At 41.8% G+C, this 13,946-nt stretch overlaps 1 protein-coding gene across 1 annotated transcript in view; it reads right to left on the bottom strand.

The window, feature by feature from the left end:
• The window catches only part of LOC120997965 (probable cation-transporting ATPase 13A4), a 216,057-nt gene that overhangs the window by 126,948 nt on the left and 75,163 nt on the right, over positions 1-13,946 (bottom strand). The window contains exons 10-12 of the mRNA XM_040428349.1: positions 11,457-11,627; positions 9,335-9,492; positions 7,293-7,481 (exon numbers count right to left, since the gene is read on the bottom strand). Coding sequence (XP_040284283.1) covers positions 7,293-7,481; positions 9,335-9,492; positions 11,457-11,627 — 518 coding nt within the window. The remainder of the gene's footprint in view (positions 1-7,292; positions 7,482-9,334; positions 9,493-11,456; positions 11,628-13,946) is intronic.

Here is a 13,946-nt window from a genome sequence, read left to right as displayed (position 1 = left end):
GGCTGTTCACATGAGCGGTGATTTTCATGCATCACTTGTGCGTTGCGTGAAAATTGCAGCAAGCTCTATTTTGTGCGTTTTTCACGGAACGCAGACCCCATAGAAGTGAATGGGGCTGCGTGAAAATCGCAAGCATCCGCAAGCAAGTGTGGATGCTGTGCGATTTTCACGCACGGTTCCTAGGAGACGATCAGGATGGGGACCCGATTGTACTATACATTCTGTATTCTGCATAGTACAATAGCGCTGGAGGGGTTAAAAAAAAATTAAAAATAATTTAACTCACCTTAATCTACTTGCTCGCGCAGTCCGGCTTCTCTTCTGCCTTCTTCTTTGCTGTGTACAGGAAAAGGACCTGTGGTGACGTGACTCCGGTCATCACATGGTCCATTACATGATCCATCACCGTGGTAAAAGATCATGTGATGGACCATGATGTCCTGGTACTTAAGGATACAGGGCGTACCTGTACGCCCTGTGTATTTCCGATCACCGCCGGATCGCGGCAAACCGCAGGTCAATTCAGTCCTGCGGTTTGCTGCGTTTCCGGGTTATTCGGGTCTCTGAGGACCCGATAACCCGGAACAGGATGGTGATCGGTGGTGTGATATTACACCACCAATCACCATCCTGCGATCCTGAGAGGTGATGGTGACATCACCTCTCAGGATCGGCTCTGATTGGTAGGTGGGCGGGCGGCGGGAGGTTCAAATCATAGCAGAGCTCCTCTCCTCCTCCTTTTGTGTCCGGGGAGAGAGGAGCGCTGCTGCTGCACGTTGTCGCATCTCAGCACCCCCCATCTGTCCAGGCATCACCCCATCTGTGCCCCAGCACCCTTCATCTGTTCAATCAGGTACATAGAGAAAGGCTAGGGAAAGGTTGGGTTAGGCAGGGATAATAAAGGGAAAGTTAGTGGAGGTAAAAAAAAAAAGTTTGTGATTGCATCACCCTAAATCGGGTGTCTGGGGTCCACAGCACAGCTGTGTGACCCTAGACCCCCCAGGGGTGCTGCAGCTTGCCCCCCCTTCCCCCTCACAACGTTTTGGTGGCGCAGGCAGTTTTTTTTTTTTTTGTGCGTACGCTGACTGTGGCAGGCACTCTTAGCGTCCGGCCACTGTTAGCGCATCGCACACCCCACCGCTGATCAACTTCGGACGGCTGATCAGCGGTTTTGAATTTGTTTAAAAAAGATGTTTCACCTTTTTTGCCCTTTTTTTAGTTAGTCTTTTTTTTTTTTGGTCTGTTAGGTTTAGGGTGAGTTCGCGAACACCCGTGCCCTCACACACACGCACACTGAATAAAGATTTACATGCACGCACGCACACACAGACACACACTCCCCTATGGCCCGCCGGATGTTCTCGGCCGAGGAGACATACGCCCAGCTTGCCTCCGAGTCCGAGAGTCCTAGTGAGGACGAGGATGACCACACTTTCCTGTTGTCATCCGCATCCTCCTCATCATCTAGCGATGATGAGGGGCCCCCAAGGCGGCGGAGATGCCGTCAGGCGGAGCAAGGGGACCGCCATGCTAAGGATCCTGTGGCCCACCCTAGTATGAGCAGCTCTGGGGCTCGTACTACTTTTCCGGCCCACCAGTTAAATCCACCAAAGCCCCCTGCCGGTGAACTTGTCTGGTGTACCTAAGAGCATTATGAGCCCGTCATTCCTGATTTTGTAGGCCAGCCAGGAATCCAGATTTCAACAGTGGGCTTCACTGAATACAACTACTTTAGTCTTTTTTTTTCAGTGACCACTTTGTAAATCTAATGGTGGAGCAAACAAACCTGTACGCCCAACAGTTTGTTGCTCAACACCCGGGCTCCTTATTGGCTAGGCCCGGAGGCTGGACCCCTGTCAGTGCAGCCGAGATGAGGACATTTTGGGGCCTCGTGCTGCACATGGGCCTAGTCAAGAAACCTAGTGTCAGGCATTACTGGAGTGGGGACGTCCTCTACCAGACCCCACTTTACAGTACGGCCATGACACATACCCGGTTTGAGGCCATCCGGAAATGCCTGTATTATTCAGATAATGCAATATGTCCCCCCCAAATTTGTACAGGCCTATGTACCTGGAAGGGAGATCGCGGTTGATGAGTCCTTTATTGCGTTCAAGGAAAGACTCATTTTCCGCCAGTATGTTCCCTCAAAGTGGGCGAGGTATGGTGTGAAGCTGTACAAACTTTGTGAGAGTACCTCAGGGTACACTTACAAGTTTCGTGTGTACGAGGGGCGAGATTCCCGTATTCAACCCCCAGAATGTCCCCCCACTCTGGGTGTTAGCGGGAAACTTGTGTGGGACCTTATGTACCCACTGCTAGATAAAGGTTATCACCTGTATGTGGATAACTTTTATACTAGTATCCCCTTGTTCCAGTCCCTCGCCACCAGATCCACGTCCGCTTGTGGGACCGTGTGGAAAAATCAACGCGGACTCCCTGCCCACCCCCTCCTGGTACATATCCCAAGGGGTGAGACCCGTGCCCTTACCTCTGAAAACCTGTTGCTGGTCAGATATAAGGACAAGAGGGATGTCCTTGTACTGTCCACAATTCATGGTAACGGCATCACCCCTGTCCCTGTGTGAGGTACCGCGGCAACGGTCCTCAAGCCCGATTGTATTGTCAACTACAATCGGTATATGGGAGGAGTTGATCTCTCTGATCAAGTCCTCAAGCCATATAACGCCATGCGCAAAACCCGGGCATGGTACAAAAAAGTTGCGGTCTACTTGGTGCAGGTTGCCTTGTACAACTATTTTGTGCTGACCCGGAGCGCTGGCAACACAGGGACATTCCTTCAGTTCTATGAGGCAGTCCTCAAGGCCCTGATCTTTTCGAACCGGGAAAGAGCAGGCCGGAGTACCTCGGGAACTGGAGGCGCCTGGATCGTCCCTGGCAAACACTTTCCAGGTGTGGTCCCCCATACTGGAAAGAAGGGACGGAACCAAAAAAAAGTGCAGAGTGTGTCGCAGGAGAAGTACACCACTACTCAGTGTGACACGTGCCCCGATTATCCGGGCCTCTGCATTGACGGTTGCTTCAGGGAGTACCACACTTCCATGGAGTACTTAAATTATATCCCAATTTAGCCACTGACAATTGGATAAAAAACAGGTTCTCAGACTTGAGACACTAAAACAAAAAAAAAAGGTTTTTCAAAAATATTATTTAGTAAAACTAAAAAAAAATAAAAAAAGTTGACATATTAGGTATCGCCGCATCTTCTCTATAAAAATATTCCCCCCTAACCCCTCAGATGAACACGGTCAAAAAAATAAAATAAAAACGGTGCAAAAAATAGTTTTTTTGTCACCTTACATCACAAAAATTGTAATAGCAAGCAATCAAAGAGTCATATGCCGCCCAAAATAGTGCCAATAAAACCGTCATCTCCTCCTGCAAAAAATTAGCCCCTACCTAAGATAATCGGCTAAAAACTTTTAAAAAAAAGACTGTTAGACTATGGAGATACTAAAATGTTTTGTTTTTTTTTTATAAAAAGATAATATAGTCTAAAACATAATTAAATAATAAAAAAGTAGACATATTAGGTATCGCCTCTCCTAACCCCTCAGATGAACACGGTAAAAAATAAAAAATTTAAACGGTGCCAAAAAAGCAATTTTATGGCAAATTTTTCATTTTAATCCGTTTTTTTCCAATAACAAAGTAAGGGTTAACAGCCAAACAAAACCTAATATTTATTATCCTCATACCACAGTTTACAGAAACACCCCATATGTGGTCGTAAACTGCTGTATGACCAAACAGCAGGGCGCAGAAGGAAAGGAACGCCGTATGGTTTCTGGAAGGCAGATTTTGATGGCCTTTTTTTGGCACCATGTCCCATTTGAAGCCCCCCTGATGCACCCCTAGAGTAAAAACTCCATAAAAGCGACCCCATCTAAGAAACTACACCCCTCAAGGTATCCAAAACTGGTTTACAAACGTTGTTAACCCTATTTCTATTTCTGGTGTCCTTGCCTCACAAAAATGTAATATAGATAAACCAAAAATCATATGTCCCCTAAAAATAGTCTTAACAAAACTGCCACATTATCCCGTAGATTCCAAAATGGGGTAACTTTTATGGAGTTTCTACTGTAGGGGTGCATCAGGGGGGCTTAAAATGGGACATGGTGTAAATAAACCAGTCCAGCAAAATCTGCCTTCCAAAAACCACACGGCGCACCTTTCCCTCTACGCCCTACCGTGTGCCCGTACAGTAGTTTATGGCCAAATATGGGGTGTTATTGCAAACTACAGAATCGGGGCAATAAATATAGCATTTTGTTTGGCTGTTAACCCTTGCTTTGTTACTGAAAAAAATGGATTAAAATGGAAAATTTGCCAAAAAGTTGCAATTCTCAAATTTCATTCCTATTTGGCAATAACTCTTGTGCAACACCTAAAGGGTTAACAACGTTTGTAAAATCAGTTTAGAATACCTTAAGCAATGTAGTTTCTAGAATGGGGTCATTTTGGGGTGGTTTCTATTATGTAAGCCTCGCAAAGTGACTTCAGACCTGAACTGGTCCCTTAAAATTGGGTTTTTGAAAATTTCTGAAGAATTTCAAGATTTGCTTCTAAACTTCTAATCCTTGTAACATCCCCAAAAAATAAAATATCATTCCCAAAATGATCCAAACATGAAGTAGACATATGGGGAATGTAAAGTAATAACAATTTTTGGAGGTATTACTATGTATTATAGAAGTAGAGAAATTGAAACTTGTAAATTTGCAATTTTTTAAAAACTTTTGGTAAATTTGGTATTTTTTTAGAAATAAAAATACATTTTTTTTTACTTCATTTTACCGGTGTCATGAAGTACAATATGTGACGAAAAAACAATCTCAGAATGGCCTGGATAAGTCAAAGCATTTTAAAGTTATCACCACTTAAAATGACACTGGTCAGATTTGCAAAAAATGGCCTAGTCCTTAAGGTGAAATAAGGCTGTGTCCTTAAGGAGTTAAAAGAAGGCCCCAAATGGTCAACTTCAGTTGACTGGATATACTATAAATTCTGTCCGTGCAGCTGCACAGATGCCCAGTAGGAAAAGGGGCCTACTACCATCTAATCAAGAAGAAATCAACGCTTCCTAATGTCTATTAGTGATGAGCAGCAGAGGCTATATTCGAATATATTTGCAAATTCAAGATAATTTTCTTGATTGCGAAAAATCAGCAATGTAATATTCGCGTAATGCGCGCAAAATCCAGGCGTGGGTCACTTTTGCTACATTTTCCAAGCTGCTAGAAGTTTTCTGAGACTGGAGAAAATGGTTGGCACGGCAGAAAAATGGCTTTATATGGAGAGTAATCGAATATATTCGCGATTGCACTAATGATGCGAAAATTTTGGCCCAATACGTGAAACTTCACATTTTAGCAGGTTTGCATTTATGTATGGACAGCAGACCCTATTACACTACCTAACACATTGCACTGCAACAGCTACACTATATCAGGATATAACCTACACTGACTATCTACCACTAACTATCTGTATTATATATATATAAGCTATCTAACTATCTATCTAATGTAGTGTGAAAAGTACAGAGCACAGCAATGACACTGCTGTCTCTCTCAGAATATTAAAAAACTGCAGAAAATGGCTGCTGGGGAGGCTCTTATATAGTAAGGGGTAGGCAGCTTTCCTATTGGTTGCTAGGGATGTTGCTAAGCTCAGACAAAGACATTGCAGCCTTCTCATTGGCCCACAAGCAAGAAGGGAGGTTACTGATGACCAAAAAAATCTAGAATATTCAAAATTACGAATTTATATCACTATACTCTAAATATTCGTGAATTCTCGAAGTGCCGATATTCGCGATTAATATTCGCGATTCGAATATTCGCGCCCAGCACTAATGTCTTTTTTATCACATGTAAAATAAGTTAATGGGCTTTTCTGTTTTTCGATAATGATGATCTATACTCAGGGTCCGACTCCTGGCAACCTTGCTGATCACCTGTTTGAAGTGACTGCTGCACTAGCGCAAGAGCTGAGTGCTCTACCTGCTTGCCATCTACACTGTAGCAGTGGTGCAGGGTAATTACAGTTTCCTCTCCTGTTCATCTGAATGGGACAAAACAGTTCTAATTATCTTGCATTTCCGCACTGTGGTTTGGACGGTGGCCCTTTCCAACAGCTATTCAGCAGTGGTTCTGGGAGTCAGACCCCACCAATCTGGTATTGATGACATATCCTGAGGAAACTAGACAACCCCTAGTGTCATCGTTTTTACTGTTGTATGTATAACAAGGGGCTTACACACTTTTTTGGCACCAGGGTCCTTTGAAGTGAGTGTCTGAACAAGATTTCCTATTACATCTGATTAATGATATGTCCGGCTTATGGAATGATAATTTTCTGCATGCATAGAGGGTGGGCCCTCAGAATCATTTCCTCTGGTGGGCCCAGAGAAGTACAGTTGGACACTGTTTACGCAGCTGTGTGTGGGTTAATTTTTGCTTTTTTGAGAGGTGATTTGTATTTTTCATTGATACTATTCGGGGGGTGTAACTTTTTGACCACTTTTTAGTCCATTTTTTGGAAGGTGAAGCAACTAAAAATGGTGAATGGGCTGTTTTGATTTTTTTCCATTACAATGTTCAATGTACAGAAAAAATACTTCTATATGTTAATAGTTTGGACTTGGTGATGTCAATGATTGTATTGTGTGATGATTGTTTTATAATTTATTTTTATTTGTATAAAATGGGAAAAGGGGTGATTTGAATTTATACATCTTTTTGTTTGTTTTTTATATTTTTCAAAACTTTCTTTAAACTTTTTTTACAATTATTTTTAGTCCCCGTAGGGGACTATAGCATGTGATTGTCTGATTATTTATATCATAGACTTCAGTAGCTTGCCTTTGTAGTCTATGGGAGAATCGGTGCATTCCCATCAGGCTCTGCCACAGGCAGGGCTTGATAGGAACTTTGCTATGGCAGGCCTCAGAGCCTTCAGAAGGCCCCATGCTGTGATATCAATGGTTCCAGCAATCTTGTCATGGCGTTTAGTCGCCAAGGAGTGCAGCACTCCTGGTAAATGACCACTCAAATGCTGTGGTTGAAATTGACCATGGCATCTGAGGAGCCAATGGTCATGTATGACAGATGCCTAGAAGGGTTTAATGTATAGTATGTAATGCATGGATGAGCTGGGTCTGCAGATTGGGAGATGCTCTTATACAGTAGCTCTTATAGCATGGAACCTCCATTTATTTCATCTATGTGTTTAATAGGACATAAAGTCCTTTAAGTCACACTTACCTTATCAAAACAAACTAGATTTATTCTCCCGCATACATTGATCCTCTGAGGACTGATGCAAAATATCTTTTTCTTCTTGAGTCGTTTCTGAGCATACATGAGGGCTGTTGCTACTGCAGCGGGAAGTACTGGAGGTATTGCAACGGTAATTACAATTATTGACTTGATAGCAACATCTCGTGGTGTTGCCTAGAATTTAGAGAATCCCACATAAGGCATTATTAAATGACTGATCATCCTTTCTGACATGTCTGCTTTATGAAATATGGTAATTATATTCCCCATAAAATGACAATTCTGGATCTTCTTTCCTTAGAACTATGTTGTACAGTTCGTCTGTTATCCCTACTACAGTAGCAATGTATGAATAAAATAACAATTGGATGATGCCAGTTAGGGGTGAGACCATACATACTCTAATACTGTCAATGTAGAGCTGACAGTAACAAACTACAGAACTCACTCATAGGAACACACCTGGATCTGCAAACTATGGACACCTTCCATGTGAAATCCATTTTTCTTGCTCTTATTACTAGAAATGACTATTCGTGTCCACAATACGGACAAGAATAGGACATGTTCTATAATTTTCAGGACGGACACACAGATGCAGACAGCATATGGAAGACGTGTGTTTTCCAGGTTTGTTTTTGACCCATATAAATGAATGGGTCCATGTGCAATGCACAAAAAATGCAGATCAGACAAAGATACAAAATATGGTCATCATGTGCATGAGACCTTATTCAGAAATGTTCAGGATGAATAGCAGAGGAACAGCACAGCACAGTTTTATATCTATTTGATGCTCATGAAATAACAATAACAAAAAAAAAAAGCAAAATCCATAAGGGCTGTTTCACACGAGTGAGTCCATTGCGGGAATCACGCTCCGTGTGTGAGTGTGATCCTCTGCTCTGGACTTGCAGGAGCGCACGGCATTATCATGATTTATAATGTTATGTGTCTCTGCATGGCCTTTTTTCCACAGAATCATAGTGACATAAAGCTGTCAGTATGAATCTGTAGAAATAAGGTCAAGCAGAGACACATAGCATTATAAATCATGATAATGCCGTGCGCTCCTGCAAGTCCAGAGCGGAGGATCACACACACACGGAGCGTGATTCCCGCAATGGATTCGCTCGTGAAACAGCCCTAAGAGAAACTGAAAACCCTGATCAAAAGGGAAAGCCATATATATATATATATATATATATATATTCTGTATATAGTATTTTTTTTGTCTTAGATGCATCACGTCCATGAGCACTGATTTAACGTAGAAATTAAAAGTTTGATATCAAAGTCATCCGACAAATAACGAAAGTGGAGAGTCACATGTGGCATATGTTTCCACCACAGATTTGGCCACAGTGAAATTGCTGGAAAATCATCTGAGAACCATCTGTCATATATACTTTCTCTCCCTTTAAACACTTCTGGCTTATAATTCAATAACACCATCAAAATCCTGTACTAAGCCTGTTCAAAATCTGACATCCTAATTGTAGCCATATATACAGTGACTGTTTTCATTGTGTATCCTTCAACTTCAAACAAGAGCTTGAAATATACAATATCATTGCATGTGCATTGTACAGTATAGTACACATTAAAGGAGGTTTCTGGGTCATCTGTATTGATGACCTATCCACAGAATAGGGCATCAATATGTGATCGGTGGTGGTCCAACTCCCAACACCCCCCACCAATTAGCTGCTTGAATAGGCCACAGAGCTCCTTGAAGCATAACAAAAAACAGCACCATCCATTGGATAAAGGCTGTACTCGGTATTGCAGCTCAGACATATTCACTTCAAAGGGATTGAGATGCAGCTGGGCCATCAAACAATCATGGGCCATCAAACCATCATGGCATCTTTAAACAGGTGATCAGTGGTCTGACCCCCACTGATCAGATTTGCACGGCCTGTCCTGAGGATAGGACATCACTATAGAAGTCCCAGAAACTGCCAGACCGTTCGCAAAAGATTTATACAGTATTTACTTACATATACTGTATATTTAAAGCTTACCCCTTTAACTGTTAATGTCACCACAGAATATATAAATCCTATTATAGCTATAGCAACTAGACACATCAAGAATCTAAATGCGTCTTGATACAGCTGGAAATTCATAGGCTTGGGATACAGAATTGATCGCACCATATCTCCTTTTGCTGTGTTGAAACCTGCATTGAAAGAACCAGTAATGGTAAGCAAATTAAATAAACACATGAAAAAGCACTACCTTCTAGAGCCATTTTTTTTTTTTAAGTTGATGATATAGGTTACAAATACGTTAAATGGGTTTTCCAGGACTTAAAATAAAAAGTAGGACAGCACTACCTGTTAAGATGTTCTCAATAAGTCCATTCAGTGGCGGTGCCAGTGGTGTTGGATCCTGACCACTTGGTTCCCAAAGTACAAAAATAGAAGAAAAAACTGCAGCACTCCAACTTCTCAATGCAATTCTGTGTTTATTTCTCACCCAGCATGCAACGTTTCGACTCCGGTAATTGCTTGATAAAGACTCACTAGAGTCGAAACGTTGCATGCTGGGTGAGAAAAAAACACAGAATTGCATTGAGACGTTGGAGTGCTGCGTTTTTTCCTTCTGTTTTTCCAGGACTTAGATATTGAGGACCGATCAATAGATGACCTAATCAATAGAGATGAGCAAATCGCTCAAAATTCAATTTTGGCTTTGGATTTGATTTAGGTCTGAATTGATTCTACTCAATTCAAAAGTGCTTGAACACTCAGTGGTCTCCTAGGTCTTATATTTTTTCCTCTCTCTCCCACTTAAAAGAAAGTGTATGAATTTTTACTTCTCTTTCTCTCTGACACCAACATGTCTCTAAATTGAATAACCAAAACGATTTGGGTGCAACTAGAATAAAAAAAAAATTGGGTAGAATTCAATGAAATTCTTTAGCTCATCTCTAGTCATCAACATCAGATTAGTGAAGGTACAACGCCCCAAACCACCACTGATCAGCTGTTTGAGGCAGCCACTGGAACTGGAAACTAGATAGTGTATGGAAGTAGAAGCAGAGCGCTCCATGCACTGTGTAGTAGCTTTGCTGAGGTACTGTAGCTCAACTACCATTCAAGTGAATGTGAGATGAGCTGCAGCAAGCCGGCACCAGACACCACGCAATGTATGGGGCCTCCTGCTTCTATTTCAAGCACCATATGGTTTCCAGTGCCAGGGCTGCCTCAAACAGCTAATCAGTGGAGGTGTGGAGTATCAAACCTCTACCGATCTGATACTGACGATCTATGCTGAGGATAGGTCATCAATATCTACAGCCAAACAACCCCTTTAATTCCTACAGGACCTGAGTGTCGTGCGATGTGCACTGATTACTAAATGAACATAAGTAAAATATATGAACAGTTTGCTACATTTGCTACGTATTTGGAGCAAACAAAATTGATTTACAAGCTGGAAGTGCCACGGTTTCTCATAGGATTTTCACAGAACATTTTCATATAGGTCAATGATACGCAGTGGACATGAGATTTGTGATAGAGGTGGGAGCTGAGTTTAAGGGCCTGGATCAGTTTCAGCTTGGTATTGCTGCCACTTTGGTCAACCTCATTTTGTTAGAAAAGTCCCAGAAGAATAAACTTTTTTAGGGTGTCCATTATGGAAATCTGGTAGTACTCTGGACATATATGATCCTCCACAGCAAGATACTCTTTGCAGCTGCTCTCCACTCTGGCTGATAGATGAGGCCCCTGACCAGGGGTAACGCTTCATTTTATTCAAAATTGTGAAAAACAGTATTTGAGGAAAATCCCTTTTATGTCAATTGATAGTTTTATAATTGATAATATTTCTGGGTTTGATATTTGCAATGGTTCTCCGCCTGATCAGCGGCAAAGCAGAGGTAGGCCTTCAGATACATAACAAGACATCAGTATTATAATTGACAAATAATAGTTTGAGGGTCCAATTACAGATTTTGCATTGGGGGCCAGAAGTTTCAAGTAATGTTTTTGCACCTGAATGTGTTTTTGAAAAAAATGACTAATTCAGGCTGGCACATGCTTTGGTTTGGTTTGATTGTTGGTTGGTTAAGATGTCATTGTGAACATGGAACACATCTACTGTATATTCACACACAGTGGGAAATAGTGTACTGACCAGTTTGCATCACAACAGCGGTTATAGGAGCAGAGCCAGATGTTGTAGTCTGGATCACTTCAGTTCCACAAAATAGCACATGTCTTTTGTAATCTTCCCCACTATGAATTTTCCAGGGGGTGCAGTCTGTCACTTGATCAAGGGGAGTCTTAGTGACTGGAATACTTTCTCCTGTAGCAAGACAATTAATACATATAGAAGTATATATACTGTAGCTGCACCTTTCTACTGTACATCTCCTCCCCATACCATCCTACCTGTGCTCTCCATTCGGCTAAAAAACTAATTGAAACATTTGGGACTTGCACAGCTATTCTAATCAGCTCCTCATTTTTATTAAAATATAAAATCAATATACTTTATTAATGCCACCGTGTTAATTCATTTGCTTCAAGATCTGTAAGCAAATCCCTTTTTTTAAAGGGATCCTGTCATCAACTTTATGCTGACCTCAGTGAGGGCAGTATAAAATAGTGACAGAAATGCTGATTTCAGCGATGTGTCACTCATGAGCTAAAAGTAAGTGGTTGCTGAGAACCAGCATCATAATCATTGCAGCCCAGGCCTTGAAAAGAGTCATGGCCACCTGAGAACAGTCATGGTTATTCATGAATTCCTGCTCTCCCTGCCCACCTGCTGATGACTGACAGGCTTGAACCTAGTTTTCTCCCTTTCTCTCTAGGAGAGAACTGCCAATCATCAGCAGATGGGTGAGAGCAGGAGATTATGAATAACCATGACTCTTCTCAGGTAGATTTGACTCTTTTCAAGGCCTGAGCTACAATGATTATGATGCTGGTTCTCGGCAACCACTTCCTTTTAGCTGATGAGTGACACACCGCTAAAATAAGCATTTCTATTACTACTTTATACTGCCCTCAGTAGGGTCAGCATAAAGTTGATGACAGGTTCCCTTTAATTATTAACCTTTTGGGGACACATGATGTACCGGTACGTCATGATGTCCCAGTACTTAAGGACACATGACGTACCGGTACGTCATGTGTAGTTCCAATCACCGCCGCGTGGCGGGTGGTGATCGGAACAAGGTGCCTGCTCAAATCAGTGAGCAGGCACCCTGGGAAAATGTGTGGGGGGATCCCGTAACCCCCCCGTATTGGCGATTTCAGCAAACCGCAGCTCAATTCAGACCTGCGGTTTGCGGCGTTTACGGGTGGTTGTAGCGGTGATCGGAGTTGCCATCAGGTCCCCGTGCGGCTGTAATGGGGACCCGATGGCATGGAAGACAGCACGATGCCTTCATTAGGCATCAGTGCTGCCTTCCGGTGAATAGCCTGTGAGATCCAGCCCCCTGGATCTCACAGGCAGGAAGCTGTATGAGTAATACACACTGTATTACTCATACAGCCAATGCATTCCAATACAGAAGTATTGGAATGCGTTGTAAAGGGGATTAGACCCCCAAAAGTTGAAGTCCCAAAGTAGGACAAAAAATAAAGTGAAAAAAAAGTTTAAAAAATAAAGTTTTCCCCCAAAAACATGTAAAGTTTCAAATACAAAAAAAACTAAAACGTCATTTCCCCCAAATAAAGTAAAATGGTAAAAAATAAGGGGAAAAAAGTAGGTATCGCCACGTCCGTATTGACCGGCTCTATAAACATATTACATGACCTAACCCCTCAGATGAACAACATAAAAAATAAAAACTGTGCTAAATAAACCATTTTTTTGTCACCTTACATCACAGCAAGCGATCGAAAAGGTGTATGCCCACCATAATAGTACCAATCTAACCGTCACCTCATTCCGCAAAAAATGAGCCCCTACCTAAGACAATCGCCCAAAAAATAAAAAAGTGAAATTTTGAAATTGTATCTCTATTTTCCATTTATGCTTGTGGAACACCTAAAGGGTTAACGACGTTTGTAAAATCAGTTTTGAATACCCTGAGGGGTGTAGTTTCTAAAATGGGGTCACTTTTTGGAGTTTCTACTCTAGGGGTGCATTAGGGGGGGCTTCAAATGGGACATGGTGTCAAAAAAAAACAGTCCATCAAAATCTGCCTTCCAAAAACCGTATGGCATTCCTTTCCTTCTGCGCCCTGCCGTGTGCCCGTATATCAGTTTACGACCACATATGGGGTGTTTCTGTAAACTACAGAATCGGGGCCATAAATATTGAGTTATGTTTGGCTGTTAACCCTTGCTTTGTAACTGGAGAAAAATTATTAAAATGGAAGATCTGCCAAAAAAGTGAAATTTTGAAATTGTATCTCTATTTTCCATTAATTCTTGTGGAGCACATAAAGGATTAACAAAGTTTGTAAAATCAGTTTTGACTACCTTGAGGGGTATAGTTTCTAGAATGGGGTCATTTTTGGGTGGTTTCTATTATGTAAGCCTCACAAAGTGCCTTCAGACCTGAACTGGTCCTTAAAAAGTGGGTTTTTGAAAATTTCTGAAAAATTTCAAGATTTGCTTCTAAACTTCTAAGCCATGTAACATCCCCAAAAAATAAAATGTCATTTCC

This window comes from Bufo bufo, chromosome 4 (genome assembly GCF_905171765.1).
Source record: "Bufo bufo chromosome 4, aBufBuf1.1, whole genome shotgun sequence".
NCBI classification, from domain to species: Eukaryota; Metazoa; Chordata; class Amphibia; order Anura; family Bufonidae; genus Bufo; species Bufo bufo.
This window is presented reverse-complemented; position numbering and strand designations above follow the sequence as displayed.